At 41.1% G+C, this 25,549-nt stretch overlaps 2 protein-coding genes and 1 non-coding gene across 7 annotated transcripts; 2 read left to right on the top strand and 1 right to left on the bottom strand.

Moving 5' to 3' along the window:
- Positions 1 to 3: 3 nt before the first annotated feature.
- Positions 4 to 21,902, bottom strand: GPN1 (GPN-loop GTPase 1). Of its 4 annotated transcripts, none has more exons than XM_032172575.2 (14): positions 21,738 to 21,901; positions 20,939 to 21,032; positions 19,849 to 19,888; positions 19,013 to 19,079; positions 18,246 to 18,283; positions 16,040 to 16,118; positions 15,730 to 15,824; positions 12,717 to 12,762; positions 11,940 to 12,086; positions 10,532 to 10,614; positions 9,366 to 9,405; positions 8,142 to 8,232; positions 2,845 to 2,967; positions 4 to 678 (listed from the first exon to the last, which is right to left on the bottom strand). In XM_032172575.2, the coding sequence occupies exons 1-14, from the start codon at positions 21,846 to 21,848 to the stop codon at positions 593 to 595; spliced, it is 1,140 nt and encodes a 379-aa protein (XP_032028466.1). In that variant the 5' UTR covers positions 21,849 to 21,901; the 3' UTR covers positions 4 to 592. The 4 variants fall into 4 exon arrangements, with proteins under 4 accessions (XP_032028466.1, XP_032028465.1, XP_058283054.1 ...); XM_032172574.2 differs by having other exon boundaries at positions 2,845 to 2,952; positions 21,738 to 21,890; XM_058427071.1 differs by lacking the exons at positions 19,013 to 19,079; positions 19,849 to 19,888 and having other exon boundaries at positions 2,845 to 2,952; positions 21,738 to 21,883.
- LOC116481337 (small nucleolar RNA SNORA36 family) lies at positions 8,495 to 8,623 on the top strand. Its single transcript, XR_004251503.1, has one exon. It is a non-coding gene; the product is annotated as a small nucleolar RNA SNORA36 family (small nucleolar RNA).
- Positions 21,895 to 24,015, top strand: CCDC121 (coiled-coil domain containing 121). Of its 2 annotated transcripts, none has more exons than XM_032172568.2 (2): positions 21,895 to 22,514; positions 22,986 to 24,015. In XM_032172568.2, exons 1-2 carry the CDS (start codon positions 22,147 to 22,149, stop codon positions 23,938 to 23,940), a joined length of 1,323 nt encoding a protein of 440 aa, XP_032028459.1. In that variant the 5' UTR covers positions 21,895 to 22,146; the 3' UTR covers positions 23,941 to 24,015. The 2 variants fall into 2 exon arrangements, with proteins under 2 accessions (XP_032028459.1, XP_032028460.1); XM_032172569.3 differs by having other exon boundaries at positions 21,935 to 22,011.
- The last annotated feature ends 1,534 nt before the right edge of the window (positions 24,016 to 25,549 follow it).

The raw sequence follows: 25,549 nt of genomic DNA, 5'->3' as shown, positions 1-25,549 counted from the left end.
GGATTCTGATTCATTAATCATGTCTTTTTGAACAAACCTGATGTCCTATAATGAGCTATACAGTATGAGGCATATTTCATAGCAACGTTGGTTGATTGCCAAGGAGACTCTGCCACCGTTCTGGATAAGCTCATGTTTCCTTTTTCCTGGCTGCTAATAGAAGGGCAACTTACAGTGCAGGGTCAAGATCAAGAAGCTGGGGGAGTAGAAGCTATACATCTAGCCTAATATTAGAGATCTGAGGTGGTCACCAGGAGACTACGTTCTTTTGATTCCATTCCTCAGCAGCAAAAGTACTTGAGTTCAAATGATAAAACCTGAAGTTGCAGGCTTGGAAGAGTATCAGCTCAGTATATCCTTCCTTGCATAAATACAAGGGAAAGGCCAAGGAATAATCAGCATTAACCTGCCAGGTCCAAGGGTCTTCTATCCCTGACTTCATCTGAGTCACAAGATTTCTCTAAGAGAAACTCTGCTACTCTGAGGAAAATTAGCCCTTGTGGGAGCCCCCAGTCAGAGGTAAGGATAGTTCTTTCACATGGAGGTCCAAAATTCTGGACTTCTAGAAACAAGTGAAGTGTCCTAAAGTCTCCTATTTGTTGTTTCTCTTCCAGTATTGTGCAATCGATTCTTGCATAAAATTCTGGAATGCTGGCTCTTCATGGCTTTCCTCTGTAACTGCAAGGAAAAAAGGGCAATTCTTTTTCAACTCTTTCATTAGACAAACTGATTAGAGCCCCTGTCACCCATCCATCAGAAAACAGTACATTACTTCTAAGAAACTAAGTACTCACTTCCCTCAAAAAGGAAATGTCTCCTAGAAGCATGCTCTACATGCTGCCCAAAATGTAGTTTCTTTATAAGTAGAAAGAATACCTCCCTCATAGTAGCTAAAATAAGGTCCCACTTGTAGGTATTTTTAACCAAGAGAAATGAAAACATACGTCTACACACAGATCTATTTGGAAATGTTTATAGTTGCTTTACTCATAATAGCTAAAATCTACCCAAATATCAATCCACTGGGGAATGGATAAACAAACTGTGGTACATCCACAATAATGGAGTATCACTCAGCAATAAAAAAGAACATACTACTGATACATGCAACAACATGGAGAGACTACACTACTGAGTCAAAAAAGTCAAATGCAAAAGGCTAAATACTGTGATTCTATTTCTATGGCATTCTGGAAAAGGCAAGATCAAAGGAACAGAAATCAGTCAGTGGTTGCCAGGCACGAGGTGTTCAGGATGGGGACTGAAAAAAAAGGGGCATGAGGAAGTTTTGGGGGGCGAGAGAAGTACTCTACATTTCAACTGTGATGGTGGTTACAGGAAAGTATATATTTGTTAAAGCTCATCAAACTATATACTCAAAAAGGTGAGTTTCACTGTTGGTAAATTACATCTTAACAAATCTGATTAAATGAGGCAATTTACATGTAAAACCCAGCCTAAAGAATAACGAGGTTTACTCTTGGCCATAGCTAAGACCTAAATCCTATGGTTGTTTTCGGTTTTTTTTGAGACCAAGTTTCACTCTTGTTACTGAGGCCTGAGTACAATGGTGAGCTCTCAGCTCACTGCAGCCTCCGCCTCCCAGGTTCAAGCAATCCTCCCGCCTCAGCCTCCCAAGTAGCTGGGATTACAGGTGCCTGCTACCAAGCCCAGCTAATTTTTTGTACTTTTAGTAGAGATGGGGTTTCACCATGTTGGTCAGGCTGGTCTTGAACTCCTGGCCTCAGGTGATCCGCCCACCTTGGCTCTCAAAGTGCTGGGATTACAGGCGTGAGCCACCGTGCCTGGCCTACGGTTGTTTCAAGAATCAGATTCTGGCAGGGCATGGTGGCTCATGCTTGTAATCCCAGCACTTTGGGAGGCCGAGATGGGCGGATCGCTTGAGGGCAGGAGTTCAAGACGAGCCTGGCCAACATGACGAAACCCCGTCTTTACTAAAAATATAAAAAATTAACCAGCTGTGATGGCGTGTGTCTGTGGTCCCAGCTACTCGGGAGGCTGAAGTGGGAGAATCATTTGAACCCGGGAGGCAGAGGTTGCAGTCAGCCGAGATCGTGCCACTGCACTCCAGCCTGGGCAATGAAGCAAGACTCTGTCTCAAAAAATAATAGTAACAATTAGATTCTGCTCACGGTCCATAAAACTATGCCAAGTGGGGTTTGGGTTTCCAGAGCCATTCTATCCTTACTGTTTTAGTCCATATCACCTTATGTATTATTTTTGTTTTTTGTTTTTGAGACGGTCTTACTCTTCTGTCACCCAGCCTGGAGTTCTGTGGCACAATCATAGCTCACGATAGCCTCAAACTTCTAGGCTCAAGCAACCCACCCACCTCAGCCTCCCAAGCAGCTTGGACTACAGGTGAGTAACCATGCCCAGCTATTTTCTTCTTTTTTGTAGAGACTGGGACTCACTATGTTGCCCAGGCTTGTCCAGAACTCCTGGCCTCAAGCAATCCTCCTGCCTTGGCCTCCCAAAGCGGTGGGATTACAGGCATGAGCCACCACACCCAGCCCTTACATATTCTTAAAATAAAATACTAATAACAACAAACAAAAGTCCTGGATCCCTCAAACCAAGTTAGGACCTAAAGATAAGAAGACACAAGACCAACGAAAGACCTGTAATCAGCTCAGTATTAACCATCCAGTAGGCAGGACAGGAACTCTCAATACAGGAAACTCTTTTATGGTGCTGTATCCTTTACCATCTCCTCTCCCCCACTATTACTGGCTACATGCTTAACAGTAAGAAACTCCTGGGCAAACAATATGAGGATAAGCAGATGCTCTGTTGCCATGGGCCACCTCAGCCACCTCTCACCTCTGTGGTCAATGTCATCAGTATCGCTGTCTGCTTCCTCATCCTCTTCATCCAAGGTTCCTCGAGTCAGGATCAAATCAGAAGGGTGCAGCACAGGAGATAAGCTGTCTACAGTGAAAACACCTATCAGTAATATGCCTCCTCAAAAAGGTGGTCTTGAATCACTAAGTAACTATGATCATAAACTGGCAGGATGAAAGTGCTCATGATACATATAAATGCAGGATCTTACCTCTTCTAAATGTATTGTTAATACCACTTAACATTTCTATAATAGCTTAGTTCACAAAATGCTTTCATAAGGCAAATAGCCCTAGGAGTCCCATTTTTTTTTAAGCTGAGGGAAATAATTTTCAAATTTGTCTTAGTAGTAGCATCATTCTTTTTTACTGGCTCACAGCTTGGAAGGGGTGATGGTTTTTCCTATGAAAGCTAACAACATTTGAGCAGATCCAGTGTGCTGGTGAGTCACAGTGAAAGTGTGGAGTGCTAAGGAAGCCTCCTGGTGGAAATATAAGTTCAGAGAAGGTCTGCAGAAAATACAGGGTGAAATGTTATAGAGGGGCCAGGGTATTATTTAAGAAGAGGAGGGAGGGGAAAAATAGAAAATCGAATACACTAATAGAAGTAAAATTCCCTATTCAGAAAAACCAGTAAGGGCTGAGCTCCAGTAATCTCAAGGGGCCTGTGGGCCTGAAAAAGGAGGATGACAGGGCATGCTGACAGTAAATGCTTCATTCTGTGCCCAACTAACAATTATGCAACTATACTTGTGACTTTCCTCAAATGATTTACTTAAACTCTCCCAACCTTCAACAGGTTAGCTGACTACAGCAGACCCTATGCAGCGGTAGTTTTAACATTGACTTCACATATTCAGAAGTGATTCTAAAGGGCTGTGGCACATAGAAACGTATTTTGCTGAGCTGTGCAACAGGATGGCACAAGTGAGTACACTTAACTGGTAAACCCAGTCCGTTACTAGCTTTGCTGTTCTCTACTAGACATAGAGCAGTAACTTTCATGAACAGAAACATCACTCCTTTAAGAAAGACGTCCCAGAAAAAAAAATGCTAGTGTTGCTGATGAGAAGAAAAAATAAATGTACAATTTATTACAATAAATAAATAAATGGAGCTTTTCTTTTAAGTACAGTCAATTTGGTTGAGGATTCCACTAAGCTGCAACAGACTTGCACCTGAATCTTGAGGGCAGTCCCTCAATATACAGGGGTGGGGGTGGAAGGTGGGCTGTAAATGAAAACTAACCTAAAAACCCCTGGAGAGCCAATGATAAAACTAAAAAAAATTCAGTAAAGTACCAGGATAAAAGATGAATATACAGAAATCAAAAGCCTTCATACATACAAACATAAACCAGTTATAAGATATTAACGGTTCAGAAAATCCCATTTTCAACAGTAATGAAGAAGGTTAAATACTTGGAATAAATTTCAAGCTGGGGCCGGTCATGGTGGCTCATGCCTGTAATCCCAACATTTTGGGAGGCTGAAAGGGGCAGATCACCTGAGGTCAGGAGTTCAAGACCAGCCTGGCCAACATGGCAAAACCCCGTTTCTACTAAAAATGCAAAAATTAGCTGGGCATGGTGGCACGTGCCTGTAGTCCCAGCTACACAGGAGGCTGAGGCACAACAATTGCTTGAACCCAGGAGGCGGAGGTTGCAGTGAGCCGAGATCGCGCCACTGCACTCCAGCCTGGGTGACAGAGCAAGACTCTGCTTCAAAAATAAAGAAATAAATACATACATACATAAATTTCAAGCTGGATGCAGTGGTTCACACCTGTAATCCCAGTACTTTGGGTGGCTGAGGTGGGCGGATCACTTGAACCCAGGAGTTCGAGACCAGCCTGGGCAACACGGCAAAACCTCATCTCCACTAAAAATACAAAAGTTAGCCCGCCATGGTGGCAGGCACCTCTAGTTCCAGCTACTTGGGAGGCTGAGGCAGGAGAATAGCTTGAACCCAGGAGGTGGAGGCTGCAGTGAGCCAAGATCACCCCACTGCACTCCAGTTGGGGTAACAGAGCAAGACCCTGTCTCAAAACAAATACATAAAGATGATTTGTTTAAAAAAAAAAAATTAAAAAGAAACAGGTAAAAACTCTTGGTCAAAAAGGTTGGCTAAAATAACAAAAACATTTTAAAAAGAAGTAAGAAAAACCTACATGTGGAAAACTGTAAACACTCCTGAAAGACACAAGTAGACCTGACAAATACAAAGACACTCTGTGGTCTTGGGTAGCAAGACTGAACATCATAGAGATGTCACTTCTCCCTAAATTAATTATGAATATAATGTAATCCCAACTAAAATACCAAAAAGCTTTTTTAAGGAACTAGATAAAGTTGATACTCAGTTCATGTGGAAGAACATGTAAGGACAGCCAGATAAAAATTAGGAGGAGAATCTGATCTAGCAGATATTGAAACATAATCACATAATTAAAACAACATGGTACGGGCATAGAAGTAAATAGTCGTTGCTCACCAAAGCAAGTTAAAAGAAAAAAAAATGGGCTGGGGATGGTGGCTCCTGCTTATGATCCCAACACCTTGGAAGGCCAAGGCAGGAGGACTGCTTGAGGCCAAGAGTTCAAGACCAGCCTGGGCAACATTGTGAGACCTCGACTCTATTAAAAATTTCCTTAAAACTAGCCAGACATGGTGGCACACACCTGTAGATCTAGCTACTCTGGAGGCTGAGACGGGGGAACGCTTGAGCCCAGTAGTTCGAGGCTGCAGGGAGCTATGATTGCGCCACTGCACTCCAGCCTGGGTGACAGAGTGAGAAACTATCTCAAAAATAAATAAATAAATAAACAGTTCAGTGAAATAATATAGAAATATACTCAAGTACGCATGGAACTTTAGTACATTTAGAGATGAGGTCTGAGGCTGGTCTGGAACATTATACACATAGCATCTCAAATCGCTGTTACAAGCCAGGTGCAGTGGCATACACCTATCCGAGCTAGTTGGCAGGCTGAGATGGAAAAATCGCTTCAGCCCAGGAGTTCCAGACCAGCCTCAGACCTCATCTCTGAAAAAAAAACAAAAACAAAAAGAACACTACCAAAAAAAAACCTCACTAAGGCAATGGCAGACTTTTAAATAAATCATACAGATACAACTATTTATGAAAAAAATAACACCGACCCATATACCTCATACTATAGCCAGGAATAAACTCTAAATTAACCAGGGATCTCAATTTAGAAAATAAAACCAGACAAATCTACAAAAAAAATAGGTGAACTCCTCTTTAACATAGGTATATATAGAGGCTTCCTAACTGTGACTTAAAATCCCAGATGCAATAAAAGATAGATCAATTTGACTACATCAAAACAAAATAAGAACTGCATGGCAAAATAACACCATGAACAAAGTCAAAGGATAACTGATAGGGAGAAAATATTAAATATTTGCAACATGTAATCACAGAAAAATTAATATTCCTATTATATCAATGGATATTAAAACTAATGGGTGAATATTAGAAAACTAAAAGGATATTTATAGTCTCAAAGCATCACCCCACAAAATTCTTATTACAAAGAGAAAAACAGCCATATTTAAAAAGAGTAATTTTTGTTGTTGTTGTTTTTAAGATGGAGGGAGTCTCACTCTGTCACCCAGGCTGGAGTGCAGTGGCGCGATCTTTGCTCACTGCAACTTCCGCCTCCCGGGTTCAAGAGATTCTCCAGCCTCAGCGAGTAGCTGGAATTACAGGCATGCACGACCATGCTCGGCTAATTTTTTGTGTTTTTAGTAGAGATGGGGTTTCACCATGTTGGCCAGGCTGATCTTGAATTCCTGACCTCAAGTGATCCACCCGCCTCGGCCTCCCAAAATGCTAGGATTACAGGCGTGAGCCACCGTGCCTGGCCTAAAAATAGTAACTCTTTATGAAAAACGTAGCATATACCACTTCATAAAAATATTCAAAGTTAACATCACCAGTAATGGGACAAATCAACATCATGTGCCTCCCGATGTGATTCCTTGAAAACACACAACAATTCGAAAATTAGTCACCTGAATCAAATCATGTGGAAACATGAAACAAACCTAAACTGAAGGATGCTCTATAAAATAACTATCCTACATGCTTAAAAAATGTCAGTCATAAAATACAAAGACAGACTAAGGAACTGTTCCAGATTCTAAAGGAGTATAAGGCATGTGAGAATTAAATACACTGTACATCCAGGATTTTCTCCTGCTGTCATGGGGAAATGGCTACATCTGAATAAGATCTATATGTTAGCTAATATTATAGTATTATGTCAATGTGAATTTCCTGATTTCTGATAACTGCACTGAGGTTATATAAAATTATATCCTTGTTTTTAGGAAAAAGACACATTCAAGGTAAAAGTTATATCTGTAACTTACTCAAATGATTCACGAAAAATATATATTTATATAACATATAAAGTCACATATAGATAGAGAAAAGAATAAAGTAAACATGGTAGAATGTTAACATTTTGGGAATATGATTGAATAATTATGGCAATTATTTGTATTATTCATGTAACTTTTCTGTAAATCTGAAATTAAGGTCAAACTGTAAAAAAAAAATTTTTAATTATAAAAAAAATTGAGGAGGGTTAAAAGTGTTAGAAACAAACAAACAAACAAAAAACCACAGCACACATCAAGTATATTGCCAAAGTAAAGCAAAAACTTCCTGAAAGAGGAACCCAAAGTGGTATAGCTATATATAATTTCAAGTTTGCCTTTCCAAATCCTTTATTTTTTAATATATATGTATGCATATGTGTGTTTTATGTGTGTATATATACGTGTATATATACACGTATATATATATATATATATATATATATATACACATAAAACCACATTTCCTTTATCTTTTTCTCTTTCTCTCTCTCATATATAAATAGAATCCTGCTGATAGAAATAAGTGTAACCGGCCAGGCATGGTGGCTCATGGCTGTAATCCCAGCACTTTGGGAGGCCCAGGTGGGCGGATCATCTGAGGTCGGGAGTTCAAGACTAGCCTGACCAACATGGAAAAACCCTGTCTCTACTAAAAATACAAAATTAGCCGGGTGTAGTGGCACATGCCTGTAATCCCAGCTACTTAGGAAGGCTGAGGCAGGAGAATCGCTTGAACCTGGGAGGCAGAAGTTGCGGTGAGCCGAGACTCCAGCCTGGGCAACAAGAGCGAAACTCGGTCTCAAAAAAAAAAGAAAGAAGTGTAACCTTTTTTTAGTTCCTAACACCAAGAAACCCTCCAATACCTTTGGCAGTCCCTGCATCCAAGGTTACAGAACCCATATCTTTTCGAAGGCGTTCCAGTTGTTCTCTCTGCTGTTGGCTCTCTGCATTGGCCTGTATATATAGAGAAAAATGTCGTCATCATATTCAAAAAGGAGTCCCAAATTAGATGCCAGACTTCTCAGTGGAGATGAAGAATTATACAAATACTAGAGGCTACATAAAAACTGATGCAGATAAGGGTCGTCTGGTATAGGGACGGAAACACTAAGCAGCGTGGGCCTGGGTTACAGCAGAAGTTTAGACTGGAGGGCTCTGCAGACTGATTTAGAGGGTTCGGAAACAGAACACGAAAAGATTTCAAAAGAATCCTCAATTCCAAAGTGTTGAGTTCAGTCCAGGGTGGATCCCCTGCTCTGTTAATTGAACTGGAACATTTAAACTGGCTAGGCAAAATGCCTAGATAGAAGGCATTACTCTTTTTATTCATCCCCAGCCTACAAAATGAAAAAAACAAAAGATACAATAAACTTTACTATATGGGGAAAAAAACCACAAAAACCTGAAGTAGACATAGCAGGAAGGCTCAGAGACAAAGGATCCAATGAGCCTATGGAAGCAGGACACTCGATCATTTGGGATAAGAGAAGGCTGGGCATGGTGGCACCTGCCTGTAATCCTAGCACTACAGGAGGCCCAGCAGGGAGGACTGCAGGAGCTCAGGAATTTGAGACCAGCCTGGGCAACATAGTGACACCTTGTCTGTACAAAAAATTTACAAAATAAAATTAGCCAGGCATGTGGTACATACATGTTGTCCTAGCTACTCTGGTGGCTGAAATGGGAGGATCACTTAAGCCCAAAAGGTCGAGGCTGCAGTGAGCCGCGATCGTGCCACTGCACTCTGGCCTTTCTCAACAACAAAAAAAGGAGTTGTGAACCACCACTATACTCTTATACAAAATTCTACAACTAGCTTTAAATTGACCTCTGAAAGGGAAGAAACATTAAGGAGCCTTTCTGCACCCAGACAACATACATACAAATTTACAAATTTAAATTAACAAGTATTTAGAAGATACACTGAAATTTCATTAGCCAATTGTACCTCAATAAAGCTACAAAAAAACTTTTTTAATTAAATAAAAGATACATTAATAACCAAAACAAAAGCACTTATGTCATCAAGATTGAGCCGGGTTTTATTAATGGCCCTTTTAAAATATAGAAACAGCCTCCCTTCTTACCAGTGATTTTTTCAGACGTTCATATTCAGGACGATACTCCCTGTAAAGAGAAACACTTTCTAAATTCCTTTGCTTAATCATCTATCCTACTGACTCTCCACATCCCCTTATCTCCTCTATTTTCCTAAGACTCTGACAATAATAAAACATCTGACTTCATTCAACATCAGATGTAACAAATCTTAGTCACTGACAGAGTCTACCCAATGGAATTAAAAGCCAAGGTACCCGCTCCCACCTTGGAACCAGGAGACACAATCCTGACTACTGGGCTGGAAAGATTAATACTGGTGAGAACATGACTGATGAACTCACCATTCATTTGAGATAAAAGGGTGAGATAAGTAAAAGATAAGCCTGTTGAGCTCAGGACGTGCAACATGCAATTATGTGCTTTACTTGAACAACAACAGTGAAAGGATACAGAAAAGAGTCTATCCTAAGGTTTTGATAACACTCTTGTGTCCAGTGAATCAAAATCAAAATAACATGTCTAAAAACCAAAACATGGTCGTTAGGATCTTGCAAAATATGAAGCCAAAGACACATGATGCTAATAAGCCAGCTACCATGCCACAGGCCTAAGGAAAGTGCACAGGGCTCTGACTCCACTTTCCTTTAGTTAAATGGAATTCCAGCATTAACATTGACAATAGTTATAACATTTATTATAAAATGTGCTTACTATATGTCAGCAATTGTGGTAAGTGCTGTATACATGTTTTCTCAATCTTCACAACCACCTTAGTGCCAAATCCAGCCCACTGCCTGTCTTCATAAATGTTTTACTGTAACACTAGCCATGCCCATTCATTTACAAATTGTCTAAGAACGCTTTTGTCCTACAATGGCAGAGGTGAGCAGTTGCAACAGAGACTGTATGGCCCACAAAGCCTGAGATATCTACTATTTAGCTCTTTACAGAAAAGTCTGACGATCCCTGCTCTTAATCACTCAATACAACGAAGATTTATACTTCTATTTAAAAAAAAAAAAAGTTAAAGGGAACTTGTTACCCCTAAGTGTGGTCTGATTCAATACACATATGCAAGGCAAATATAATACATTCATCATGAAAACTTCATGCTTTTCCTGGAAAAACTGCTTTCATATCAGAATTGTAGGTTATTAAGAATGTCATCAATAGAATTTTCCTTTATCCTCACCTTTCATATTCTTCGGCAGCACTGGTAACTTGCACAAAGAGTTCATCTAATCCAGTACCCAGAACGGCAGAGACACCCACCACCTGCCAAAAAGCATCATAAATGCCACTAAAGAAACCACTGTATATTTTTTAATGAAGTACATTAACTTGTTCAAATGTCATAAAATCTTATTAAGAGTGGTTTATACTTTAAGAAGTCTTTGGCAAAAAGCCAGGCTAAAAAAGAATAAAACAGCACACCCACTCAAAAGTCACAGAAATAAGTCCATGGAAAATAAAAAATTGAAAAAGAAAGATGTGGCCTGAGTGCGTGGCACATGCCTATACTACCAGTACTTGGGGAGGCTGAGGCAGGAGGTGCACTTGAGGCCAAGCATTCAAGACTGGCCTGGGGAGCCGGGCGCGGTGGCTCAAGACTGTAATCCCAGCACTTTGGGAGGCCGAGGCGGGCGGATCACAAGGTCAGGAGATCGCGACCATCCTGGCTAACACGGTGAAACCCCGTCTCTACTAAAAAATACAAAAAAAAAAATTAGCCGGGCGAGGGGGCGGGCGCCTGTAGTCCCAGCTACTCCGGAGGCTGAGGCAGGAGAATGGCAAGAACCCCGGGGGGCGGAGCTAGCAGTGAGCAGAAATCGCGCCACTGCACTCCAGCCTGGGCGACAGCGAGACTCCGTCTCAAAAAAAAAAAAAAAAGACTGGCCTGGGGAACATAGCGAGACCCCAGTCTCTACAAAATATAAAAAATTAGCTGGGTATAGTATACTGCACACGCCTATAGACTTATCTGCTTGGTAAGCTGAGGCAGGAGGATCCCTTGAGACCAGGAGGTCAAGGCTGCAGTGAGCTGTGATCCTGTCACTACACTCTGGCCTGGGTAAAACAAAGCAAGATCCTCTCTCCAAAAGGAAAAAAGAAAAAAAAAAGATAATTAGGACTGAATAATTAACAGAACTTATTATCTATTCCCTAACAAACCAAACCAAATCACTTTCTGACTTTGTCTATGCCTTTACTTGGGCAATTAACCCACTCTGCCTTTGTTTACATAAATCTTACCCTTCTTCAAAGCATACCTCTAATGCTATATCCTCCAAAATCTGTCATTTTGATCTGCCGCCTCACAATCATAGGCCCAATTTCCAATCTTTCTTAAGGTACTTACTACAATATATCATATGTTTTAATTCTGTGTGTAGCCTTCTCTCCCAAATAGACTATAAACTCTGAAGTTGGGGTCCCTATCTTATTCTTCTTGTACACTCCACAATTTTTAATAAGCAATGCTTTAAAAGTTACTTTTCCGTAGGTAATAAGCTTCCTTTCTCAGTCAGGTTCAAAGCCAGTCCTATGGGTTAACAGGTTATCTGGAGAGGCTGTCAGTGTGAGCAGGAGAGAAAATTTACCCTGAGTGAGCTGTAAAACTCATCTAACACCAGGCTCATTGAACGAGTCAGGTTACTGACGTATGTAGTCTCTTGATTCAAGGCATCTTGGAAAGCCTCAAAATCCTGCATCCATTCCACTGCAAAGCTGTGGTCAATGATGTCAGTCTGTACCAGAGAGAAGTCAATTATGAGCAACCAGAGCCAACAAACGCAAAATTTATTCTTTTAATTAAGTGTTGACAGCAAAGAGCATATCATCCATATATTTTCTTTCTCTGCTTCTATTTCCCCTCCATTGCAACAAGCCACAAAGAACTACAATCATTGTGTAGTCAGTGTAATTAAATGAAGATATGTATTCTCTTGGTTGACCCTCCACTATCCACTGCCAAGTAACCAGGGCCAGAATAGACACCAGCACATTCTAGGCTCTGAAGTCAAAAGGTCTCTTGCATCCTAGCCATCAACCAACAGAGAAGTTTAGAATTTTTTAATTGCCACTTCCAGTAGACTAGTTGTCCCTCTCGTAATTACACAGTCTTGACTCTGAGGGATAATCTACATACTATGGTTGAAGTGCTACTCTACCTAGCCTAAAATAATTTTAGACAAGAGTTGGTAATAATTGCTCATTCAATTTGATTGATTCATTTTCTCAAAGTGCCTATGAATTTGTTTCAGTAAAGCCTGAATCTGGTCTCTAGCATCTGAAATAATCTTTCTCACCCGCCTAAACCTTCTAAACACAAGGTTCTGATGAAAAATGGTGAATCACAACAGGAAGAATACACTTACTTTATTCATGACCACAATGAAAGGCAGCTTGGTTTTGTATAAGATGCTGAAAACCAAACATTGAGAAGTTATTAGTAAAAGCACATAAGCTCTCATCCAGTGTCAGTATGTCGGGACTAAGTAAGAGAAGGGAAATGAGTTCAGAATCTAAAAAGTAGTCATCTATTTTTACATAACATCATATAGTCTCTCCCAACAGGAAAACAACTACCACCCAGAAGCAACACACACACTCTCACTCTCATTTGAAGTAATAATGCCTTAATATTGAACTTGTTTTTGTTTTGTTTTTTAACCAAATTGTTATTTTTCAGAGAAGGAAATGAACATTTATTGAATACCTATTACAGGTTGAGAATTTCTTATCTAAAATACTTGGGACCAGAAGTGTTTTTGATTTCAGATTTTGGAATATTTGTAAATACTTATTGGTTGAGCATCCCAAATCCGAAAATCCAAAATCCTCCAATAACCATTTCCTCTGAGTGTCATGTCAGTGTCCAGAATGTCTCAGATTTTGGAGCATTTCAGATTTCAAATTTTTGGATATGGGATGCTCAATCTGTGTATCTATGGGATGCTCAATCTGTGTATCTAGGCTCTGTGCTAATAAGCACTTTCATAAGTATTATCTCCTTTATTCTTTGCAAATAACATGTAAATATATACAATTTTTATTTGTCAATTATACCTCAATAAGGCTGGGAAAAGAACATTAAAATTTTTTTCAATCTGTAAAGTAACATTTTAAAAATGTTTCTACCACCACCTTTATTGAGGTATAGTTGACAAATAAAAATTATATATATTTAAGGTGTACAAAGGGATATTTTGATACACAGTTGAACCTTAAACAACATAGGTTTGAACTGCCAGGTTTACTTATATGCAGCCTTTCTTCCACCTCTGCCACCCCTGAGACAGTAAAACCAACCCCTACTCTTAGACTACTCAAAGTGAAGACGATTAGGATGAAGAGTTTTATGACAGTCTACTTCACTTAATGAGCAGTTAATATATCTTCCCCTTATTTTCTCTAGCTTTATTATATGAATACAGCATATAATACATATAATATATATATAATGTGTGTTAATCTACTGTTTATGTTACCAGCAAGGTTTCCAATCAACAGTGGGCCTTTAGTAATTAAGTTTGGGGGGAGTCAAAGTTTTATTCGGGTCTTCCACTCCGCAGGGGTTGGCTCCTCTAACCCCCAAATTGTTCAAGGATCAACTGTATGTTTCATCATGAAATGATTACCAGCTGCGGGTGGTGGCTCATGCCTGTAATCTGAGCACTTTGGGAGGCCAAGCTGGGAGGACTGCCTGAGCCCACGAGTTCAAAACCAGCCTGGGCAGCATGGCGAGACCCCACCTCTAAAAATAAATAAATTAATTAATTTTTTTAAAAAAGAAATGATTAACACTATCAGGCAAATCAAATAATTTTCTTTTAAACAATTAATATGAAAATGGGCCAGGCACAGTGGCTTATGCCTGTATTCCCAGCACTTTGGGAGGCCAAAGCGGGCAGATCACTTGAGGTCAGGAGTTTGAGACCAGCTGACCAACAAGGTGAAACCCCGACTCTACTAAAAATACAAAATTAGCCAAGTGTGGTGACTACTCAGGAGGCTGAGGCAGGAGAATCACTTGAACCCAGGAGGCGGAAATTGCAGTACAGTGAGATCATGCCACTGTACTCCAGCCTGGGTGACAGAGCAAGACTCTGTCTCGAAAAAATATAAATAAATAAATAAACAATATGAACATGAAATAATGCTGTCAATCTTCAGATTTCTATTTGGATCACGATTTCTTGCATCCAACAAAAAGGGACATCCCTTGTCATATCAAAAAAGACAAATGTTGGTGATGGCATTTGTGTACCCTCAAAATTAAATTCTCTCAGCTTTAATAACTGTCGGCCTTGCTCCTCAGTCTTAATGCACTAATCTAGTGATGCATGCCCTTCCTCTGCTAATGGTGCCACGTTTGGGGCCAACCTGTGCGTTTTCTTTTTTTTGAGACAGGGTCTCACTCTATTGCCCAGCCTGGAGTACAGTGACATCATCGCAGCTCGCTGCAGCCTTGGCCTCCCAGGCTCAAGCAATCCTCCCACCTCTGCCTCCTAGGTAGCTGGGATTACAGGCACACACCACCATGACTGGCTAATTTTTGTATATTTTGTAGAGATGGGGTTTCACCATGGTGCCCAGGCTGGTCTCAAACTCCTGGGCTCAGGCGATCCTCCCACCACAGCCTCCCCAAGTGCTGGGATTATAGGCATGAGCCACCATGCCTGGCCACCTGTGCATTTTATAATTATGGATAAATCTTCTTATTCATGGTATCTCCTCATGTTACAATTTCACTCTACCAGCATCATTTAGGCCAGAGGACTCTATTCTTCTCTCTCTCTCGTTGCCCCAGGCTCTCGATGCCCCAAGCTGGAGTGCAGTGGCACAATCATGGCTCACTCCAGCCTCAACCACCTGAGCTCAAGCAATCCTCCCATGTCAGCCTCCCAAGTAGCTGGGACTACAAGGGCATGCCACCACGCTGGCTAATTTTAAAACATTTTTTGTAGAGACAGAGTCTTGCTATGTTGCCCAGCCTGGTCTCAAACTCCCAAGCTCAAACGATTCTCCCACCTTGGCCTCCCAAGTGTAGGGATGACAGACCCAGCCCAGAGGACTTTATTATCTTTAGACTTGGATTTTATTCACGTGGGAACAACTATCAGACAGCTCATATTCATACGTCACCTTTTAGTAACAACAAGGGAGGAAGATCAGAGGGTACTGAGAGAGAATGCCAACAGTACATGTGCCTCTTTTCTCCTCTGACCTTCCCCAACTCACAGCCATTCAACTGAATAGCAAATCTGAATGAGCACAACTCCAGGGGTAAGCAACCAGATTCAAAAAAAAAAAAAAAACAAAGAGGAAGAAGAAGAGAAAAAGGCCTTATACCTTGATGGAACACTTTCCCCACCAATAATCAATTACCTGCAGGCATAGAGCATGTTGGACATGAAGGTCACTGGGTTGGTACTTCTCGATGTGTCCATTACATAGATGACAACTGTTGGAAATGAGGATGCCTAAAGCCATAAAATAATCAAAGCCTTGGTCAGAGGGATAATGGCCTGTCCTCAAACTCTTTTTCCACCATCCTTAACAAGGGAAAACCACTTTAGGCAGGGTGTGCAGAGCTTCTACAACTCCCTCCCATATAAAGTCCAAGGCAATTAAAAATAAATGCTCATCCAGTCTAGCCCCTCTAGCTACTCTCAGTAGCAAGTCCTAGAATACTCACAAGGGCCTCAGTGATAATTGTCCCAGAAGCTGACCAGGTGAATACCTCAATCTGTCCAGGTGTGTCAATCAACACATATCTATGTCAAGAAAGATCATTAAAGAAGTGTTAACATTTGTGTTATGCTGAAGGATATTCCATCATATGAGACAATAAACATCTGGTTATCCAAGACTGGAATAACCTCTGCACACTGCCAAATCTAACTTCCTCCTATTGCCCTTAAACTGCACATGATGATCCCCTAGACTTTGTTCAATGACCAATATTCATGCTAATGGGCAGGAACAGCAGACCATGAGTTGCTGCAAATGATCACGGGGGAAAATTTTATAGAAACACAATGCATTTAAAATGAAAGACACAAAACCAGAATGTAAATCTCTTGGGAAACATCTGGTTGCTTAGGGCTGGGGTGAGTGTGGAACAGAGGAAGAAGAATGGAAGGAATGGAATAGGGGAGTGCTAGCTGAAGAATATCAGATTACTTCTTGAGATGATGAAAATATTCTAAAATTGACTGTGGTGATAGTTGTACAATTCTGTGAATATACTAAAAGCCACTGAATTGTATACCTTAAATGGGTGAATTGTATGGTATGTGAATTATCTCAATAAAGCTGTTTTTATGAACTATATCAACTTTTTGTGAATTAATTTGATATAATTATTATATCAAAATTTTTTTAATTGGCAAAGAATTCTAATAGACATTTCTCTAAATATATACATACCAATGGCCAATAAGTACATTAAAAAGATGTTCAATATCATTAGTTATTGAGGAAATAAACGTAAAAACCACAATGAGATACCACTCTATATCCACTAGAATGGCTATAATCAAAAACAAGAAGAATAACAAAAGTTGGCAAGGTTATGGAGGAACTGGTTGTGGAGAAATCATATTGCCCATGGGAATGGAAAATGGGGTAGTCACTAGGGGCTGAGGGGAACAGAAAATAAGGAGTGATTGGTAATGAGTATGGGGTTTCTTTTTAGGATGACAAAAATATTCTGAAGGTAGTAATTATCAACGCACGACTCTGTGAACAGACTAAAACAACCATACACTTTAAACGAGTGAACTTTATGGTATATGAATTATATCTTAATAAAGCTGTCATTAAAAAAAAAATACCTCCAGGCCAGGCTCAGTGGCTCACACCTATAGTTCCAGCACTTTGGGAGGTTAAGCCAGGCAGATCACTTGAGGTTAGGAGTTTGAGACCAGCCTGGCCAACATGGTGAAACTCCGTCTCTACTAAAAATACAAAAATTAGTCGGGCATGGTGGCAGGCCACCTGTAATCCCAGCTACTCAGGAGGCTGAGGCAGGAGGATCACTTGAACCTGGGATGCAAAGATTGCAGTGAGCCAAGATCACACCACTGCACTCCAGCCTAGGCAACAGAGTGAGACTCCATCCTAAAAATACAAAAATTAGCCAGGTGTGGGGGCTCACACCTGTAGTCCCAACTACTTGGGAGGCTGAGGTGGGAGGATCACCTGAGCCAGGGAGGTGGAAGTTGCAGTGAGCTGAGGTCACTATATTGTATTCCAGCCTGGGCAACAGAGCAAGACCCTGTCTCAAAACAAAACAAAAGCTACCTCTAGTATCCCATTTTTGTAAAAGCACTTTTATCCATTCATTCTTCTATCTGTGTATATAGAAATGTGGAATGCTAGTCACTGAATAATGATGTTACTTCTAGTGGGAATCAGGGTGATGGTTTCATCTTATAAATATCATGCATGGTTTGAATTTTTATAAAACAATAAATTATCTTTTTTTAAAAAAGTAAACGTTGAACAACAGCTAACTGGGTAATGGCCATAAGAATAATTTTTCTCTGAACCATGTAGACTATATTCATTTAAATAAGAATTAGGTATTTCAGATACTTTAATGACAACAAGCATGGTTTCCCAAGAGAAGGTAGGTGGACAACCGAATTGGCACAAAGTCTCAAAATAGCTCCTAAGAAGCCATGTAAATTGAGGATCAAAGTAATTGAGGATGAAATGATATTAAATTTAGCTCTATATTCTAAAGCATCTTAATGATTTGCCAATTTTTTTTTCACTCCTAATGTTTTCATCTCAATCTATATCCTTTCAGAGGCTGATGGTATTCCAGATCCTCCATGAAGCCTAGAAATATGTCAGCTACGGAGTAATAAGTGGCTGTTACTGGAATCACTTACTTAGACATGTTCTGGGCCTTCTCAATAAATTTCATCACCTAAAAGAAAAAGATGTCAATGACGACAAATTCCGATTTCAACACAAAATCACAGAGCCCTCTCCAGGGTGGCATACCTCACAAGCACTATCACCTACTGAATCCCTCAATCACCTACTGAACGTTCACAATCTTAGGACAACAAGGAATAAACGGGCTGAACTAAAGCAACACAGCCACATCAGCAGCACTCCAATACCACCTTGGGGCACAATCCAAGGACCTGAGAAGCTGAAGACTTCGATCAGTCAATGTCAAGTTGTATCTCTTGTCAAAATGTTAACAGCCTGTCTCATAGCCTAACATCAGAGTATAAAAACCAGTGATTATAAAACACTTATGGAAGTAGGTGACAAAGAAAACCTAAAGAATGACAAATATTTATCACAAGTAAAATGCCCCATCATCTTTCCATTCCATGACTGCTAGTCCATCCCACTCCCAAATACCCCCAGCCCAGCTTCAGGGTATTACCACAAGCAAAGAACAGGTCAAGAAAATAACCCAGGTCTTTTGGATTTTTATTAGCTGTCACAAATATTAAATGTGAACTGTCTGACAATACTGATCACCCTCTCATAGTCTACTTCTCTGTCTGACAAAATGCCTAATTATTTTCTATATTTATGCTCAGGTTTGCTGCTCTTCTTTACCAATGTGATCAAGCTAAGGAATTTAAGAGTCACAGATTTTTACACAACCATATTAATATATTAAAGACAGATATACCTGATCAAATCTGGTAGCAAAGAGATTGAGTGAGGTCACTATGCCGCCATTGGGTCCAAGTCCATATCTAGACACCAAGTTGAGGACTGAAATCGCTTATAGACTAGATTATAAAATTCATACCTAGGCTATGATTCACACAAACGGCATTATGAAATTAGTGTTCCATTAATGGATACTGGCAACCTAATCCTTGACTACCACACAACCTTAACCACATAGGGAAACGTCCATTATCAAAGTCTCGCTCACGCATTTATGATTTTAGGAATGGTCAGGCAAAATGAAGAAAGCAAAGTGACCAAAATGTAATACAGGTGCATCAGGCAGTGACAGCCCACTGGCATTGGCCATTAAGGCCACCTGTATAACACCTCCAGCTCTGATCCTCATAAACAAATCAGGCAGTCTGCTGATTATGATTAGTCTTCCTACTTAGACTTGCCTACGGAGAGAGTACACATTTCACACAGCAATTTACTAAGAGTTAATCCAACTAAGCTCACTCATTTCTGAGTTTCCCAGTCTGAAGAGGTGGTGACCAACAGATGATCATCCAAGGCAAAATACTACTTTGTGGGACCCAGGTAGCTATCAGTTATCCTATCATACTCTCTGCTCTTTAATTACAACAGCCTGCCGTCTGGGGAGATGGTAAGAAAACTAAAATCTCAAGCTGAAATAGTATTTCTGATCACCTACCTCTCCCACAATCAGCTTCCATCCTTTTGCTTGTATATTTCACAAGGAAAAGGCAAAAACACTCTTTCAAGCCACAGAATACACAGACAAGAAGCCAGGAATGAGTCAAGACCAAAGTAGACGGAAAAGGATACTGTTTCATGACTTCTTTATACTTTACAGTGTCACGAATATCTGAGGAGAAAAAAAAGAATTAACTGGAATGTAATACATACACATTCCCTACCAGCAGGAAAGTAAAACTGGCCTTCTAGCCTTTTCCTATCAGCATTCTCTTCTACCACCTCCACTTTCACACTGGTTTCCTTCCTTACAAAGAATAAATGCCAAGTAAATCACGAAGAATGTTAGGGCTAGGAGCTCTAAAGTTACGGCAGAGAGTTTTGTCTCCACAAAGTGAAAAGTTTCACACAACTTAAACATGCCTAGAAAAAGGGAGGCAAAAATCAAGGGGAAAAAAAGCTTCTTACTAATTGCCTATTACTGACAAAGGCAATGCAAAGGCAATGCAGACATGATTTTTTTAAAAGGAATTAGGCTGGGCACAGTGGCTCACAACTATAATCCCAGCACTTTGGGAGGCCAAGGCAGGAGGATCACTTAAGCCCAGGAGTTCAAGACCAGCCTGGGCAACATAGAGAGGCCTTGTCTCTACAAACAAAACAAAACTAGCCCAGCATAGTGGCAGGAGGCTGAGGTGGGAGGATCACCTGAGCCTGGGATGTTGAGGCTGCAGTGAGCTGTGAATCACGCCACTGCACTCTGGCCTGGGCGACAGAGACTCTGTCTAAAAAAAAAAGCCTAGGCTGTTTAGGAACGCAAGCAAATCCAAAGGAAATGAAAGTAGATAGTTTAGAAAACATGAAAAAAGAAGGCACTGAAGACTGGCAGGCTGGAGGCTTTATAGAATCTCACTCTATTGCCCAGGCTGGAGTGCAGTGGCACGATCTTGGCTCACTGCAACCTCTGCTGCCCGGATTCAAGCAATTCTCCTGCCTCAGCCTCCTGAATAGCTGGAATTACAGGTGCCTGCCACCGTGCCCGGCTAATTTTTTGTATTTCTAGTAGAGATGGGGTTTCACCATCTTGGCCAGGCTGGTCTTGAGCTCCTGACCTCGTGATCTCCCTCCCAAAGTGCTGGGATTACAGCTGTGAGCCACCATGCCCGGCCTTTTCCATTCTCTTTAAAGTACTTCACACAAGTTATGTTACTGCTTTACTCACCAATATTGGCAGGAAAGGGAACTTCATGTACTGCTGGATCCAGGTTGATCACATAAGGTGGAGTGCCCTGGGCATGCAGGTGTCCTGTGAGCCTCTGCAGAGATATGGGGAGAGGGTTGGAAGGAGACAAAGAGGGGACAAGAGAGAACCTCCATTCCTTTACCACCCATGCCTTAAGAATTTTGCACTTAGATTTTCTTCTACCTGAAATATCCACCCACTATGTCCACCTCCAAGATACAACTCTCAGTTCAAACGCTACCTTTCTTCATCACCCATCTAACAAAGCTTCCCCTACTAGTAGTCACATGTTTACTTGTTTTGATTCTTCGTATGTGGGTTTTCTCTATCTCCTCCATTAAATATTTGGCCCCATGAATGAATCTTGTCAACCTCATTTTCGCTATATCCCCAGTGAATGGAACATGACAGGCGTGCAAGAAATAATTTGGCAAATCTTCACCAAAACCTGTGTGCCAGCACTGCATTAATCTTTAAAGTTTCTTCTAAGCCCGTGCCTTCGACAAACTGGCAATTTTATCAGCAAGACAATTCCTGTACAACGTGGTAAGCTGGACCGAGTATGCCCTGAAGGTGCGCAGAAGAGAGCCTTAATTAACCTGGCTAGGGCCCGAGGAGGCTTTGCCGGGGAAGGAACTAAAGTTGATGAGAAGCCCCCGAAAGCCATGCGCCGGTACCCTCCAAATCCTCGAAGACCTCCCTCCCTTTCTTCCTGGCCTTCCGCCTGCAGGAGGCAACCTTTTGCGCTCCCCTACTACACCCATGCTGTGTACGTCACCTGTACAAAAGTGGTTTTCCCGGATCCCGCCATTCCCAACACCAACAGACACACTGGGTGCCGCGGACCCCCAGAAGCCTGGGGCTCAGCGGCAGCTGCGGACGCCGCCATCTTCCTCCTGGCCCCGCCCACGCAACCATAGAGTCACCGCATGGCTAGAGAAACTTCCGCGATGTTCCGGGCTGCGAACGAAAACAGAACCAAAGCGTCAGAAAGGAGCGCGTGAAGGGGCGCGGCGGTTGCCAGGGCATCTTCTTAGCGTCGGGCAGGGCTGGTGAGTCAACTAGAGACAGTGGCGAGGAAGTGGGGGCGCTGAGCAAGCGAGAGGAAGGCTGAAAGGAGCTAGGAAAAGGGCGCTGATCTCTGCAGCCTGGGAGGGCTTTTGTCCTCTGGAGGAAGGCCAGAAGAGATGGGGTCCCGAAGGCAGGGCTCACACAGCAAGAAAACGAGGAGCATGCCTGTCGTTTTGAGCCCACAGAGAGCGGGGAGCGGAGCCACTGGAGGACCGGCTGCTCGGGTTTATTCGGTAGCCGAGGCGGTTAAACAGTTCAGGGCTGGACCAGCCGGGACTGGAGCAGGGTGCAGCCTCCAGGGTTGCTGGGCAGCACTGAGACCCTTCGAGCACCGAACGGATAAACTACGGGAGCTTTCCGCACTTGCACATTGTTCCCGCGAGTTGCAGACGCAGGTTCCTGATGCTAGCGCTCGTTCCTTGGCAGTCACCCTCAGTGAACTACACAGTTGCCGTGACCTTCAGGATGAATGCTTGGATTCCAGGTGCGAGTAGGTACTGGAGGGGAGCTTCCTTCTCACTGAAGGGCCCTCAGAAACTCAGGAAAGATGATGAAAGAGCCTAGAAAATTATTTCTACTCCCGACCACCCAGTCTGTTTCTGTGGCCCTTTGTAGCTGCGAACAGTGTTCAGTAAGTCATAAGATGTGGCTTTAATACCCAGGCTCTGCCACTTGCTAGTGGTGTGAGTCATGGGCAAGTCACTTAAACTCTCTGAACCCGTTTTCTCCTTTTTTAAAACTGAGATAATACCTCCCAGGGTTGTAGTGAACGCACGTTGTAAATGATGAGCTACATTCCTCATCCTGTACCACTAGCTGGATTCCCCACACCTTGCATAATGTCTAGAACATTCTGGTGCTCAGAAATATTCTCTTGTATGAATAAAGGACAGTTGTGCACTTATTTCCTAAAGTTTCATTAACTGACAGAGGAATTTCTCGTTTGTTCTTTCAGGTTTGATGAGGGCCCCAGAAGGCTCCTTCCACCGTATCATAGTCTAATAAATAATTTTGTCAAGCCAGAGAAGCTAACAAAGGTAGAGACAAGACTTAAAGAAAAGATAGTGGCGGAAATGACGGATCTGAACGAGCATATAAAACAAGCTCAAACCCAGCGGGAACAGCTACTGGAGGAGTCCAGGAAGCTACACCGAGAAAAGTTACTTGTCCAGGCTGAAAACAGATTCTTTCTGGAATACCTGACTAACAAAACTGAAGAGTACACAAAGCAACCTGAGAAGGTATGGAACAGCTATTTACAAAAAAGTGGAGAGATTGAACGAAGAAGACAAGAATCAGCCTCCAGATATGCAGAACAAATTTCAGTGCTTAAAACAGCGCTCTTGCAAAAGGAAAATATCCAATCCAGTTTGAAGCGGAAGTTGCAGGCAATGAGGGACATTGCTATATTAAAGGAAAAGCAGGAGAAAGTGATACAGACATTACAGGAGGAAACAAAGAAAGTCCAAGCTGAGACAGCTGCAAAGACACGGGAAGTACAGGCCCAGCTCCTCCAGGAGAAAAGATTACTGGAGAAACAACTGAGCGAGCCAGACAGGAGGCTACTGGGAAAGAGAAAAAGAAGAGAGCTTAATATGAAGGCCCAGGCCTTGAAGTTGGCAGCAAAGCGATTTATTTTTGAATACTCCTGTGGCATCAAGAGAGAGAACCAGCAGTTCAAGAAGGAATTACGGCAGCTAATTGAGCAAGCCCAGAAACTAACGGCTACTCAAAGCCACTTAGAAAACAGGAAGCAGCAGCTGCAGCAGGAACAGTGGTATCTGGAGTCCTTAATCCGGGCGAGGCTGAGACTGCAAGGAAGTCATAATCAGTGCCTAAATAGACAGGATGTTCCAAAGACCACACCCAGTCTTCCCCAAGGCACCAAATCAAGGATTAATCCAAAGTAACTCCTAAAATAACACTGATTAAATAAGAACTGGAGCAAGTACTCTTAAGTGCTACATTAACCTGGTTAGAAAGGCTTTTGGATTCCAGATTGCTATTGTAAAATCTCCATCATGATGTGCTGAAGTGAAGGATTAGATGGTTTTATCTAACAGCCCTACTAGACATTTGGTAACCAGCTTCCCTTAACTAGCTTTTTCTTTAAATACTCTTGTTAATAAGCTATTCCACAAACCTCCAGTTAACCTAACACATGACCCTAACCTAACCATTTACCGTACATCAAACTAGCGAAAGGAAACCAACCTAAGGAAGTGAAAACAGTTGTGATTTATTTCATTTAGCTAAATTATATTTCTTTATAGAGAAAGTACCTTTAAGGATAGCATTCCAAATAGACTTTGAATAGCGTTCTGCTTAGTAAATAACCAGTATCAGTTTATCCTCATTCCTTTTGACCAACTTAGAAGACAAAAGCAGTTTTTATAAGCTCTTTGTGAGTCTGTGCCAGTGACCAGGCAGCGCCTTCTAGTTTTCTCATGAGTGAAAAAGCATTCTGATAACAGCAAGTCTAGTAATTGCTAGGCAGACTGACCTTTCATCTGATGCTAAGCCCCTACAAGTTTAAGTAAATTGAGAAGGTAAGAAAAGATGAAGGAGACATATATTAGGTCAGCTCTTACTTTTGAAAATGTTTTATTTGAAGAAACACCTGTAGCATTGAGGTGACTGAATGCCTCTGCTTATTTCAGGAAAACGTATCCAAAAAAATTGAAATATTTGGACAACTTTTTTTTAAGTGCCATCGATTTCCCTAGTAGCATTCTAAAAGATAGCAAGTAAAATGATGTTTGTTATCCTAAATGCTTTAGTTTTAGGTCATTTATTAATTTTCTTACAGGTGCACTTTCTAGTACATGAAGTATCTTTTGTAATTAATGTGTGCCATGTTTATTCCCATTTAGTATAACTATATATATTTTTAGGATAGTTATTTTTTTGGGGGTTCTACGACATTGAAGTTGGACTAGTGATTTATTTGAATGCTGAATCCTAGTATAGGGGAAAATAATCTCATATTTTAACATGGGTCCTCTATGGGAAAATAGGATGAACTTTGTTTCCCAGAAATTGTTAGTGATTAAAAACTTCAAAATAATTTTCCTGCATTTTCCGCTTTATTTACATGTAAAGTGAATTCCCTGAAAATTGGATTTAAAAAGGATTCTCCTTCAATGTGCCTTTACCTTGTAGCTTTAACAACTTTCCTGTTAAATATGTAGTTTATTAAACAATGTTATTAAATAAAAACATTTATCCACTGATTACTGTTCCAATGTAACACATTTTCCACTTCATCACTCTTCTGTTACCACTCTTAAATGTCTTATTCACACGTGCAAATAATAAAAACTAGTTTTAATGCAGAAATTAGGATTTTAGCATGCAGGTACTTTAACCTAAATCTCAATTTGTGAGCTGAAAATACAGAAACACTGAACAAGGAAAGCATGGTATCCAAGACAAACTTGAAAGCTTATTCTCTGGACATAAAAACCCTAAGACAATGTATTTCTAAGGCTGATAAAAAATTGGAAAGTAGGAAGCATA

This window comes from Hylobates moloch, unplaced genomic scaffold (assembly GCF_009828535.3).
Source record: "Hylobates moloch isolate HMO894 unplaced genomic scaffold, HMol_V3 SCAFFOLD_13, whole genome shotgun sequence".
NCBI lineage: Eukaryota > Metazoa > Chordata > Mammalia > Primates > Hylobatidae > Hylobates > Hylobates moloch.
Note: the sequence above shows the minus strand (reverse complement) of the source record. Positions and strands in the feature narration are given on the sequence as shown.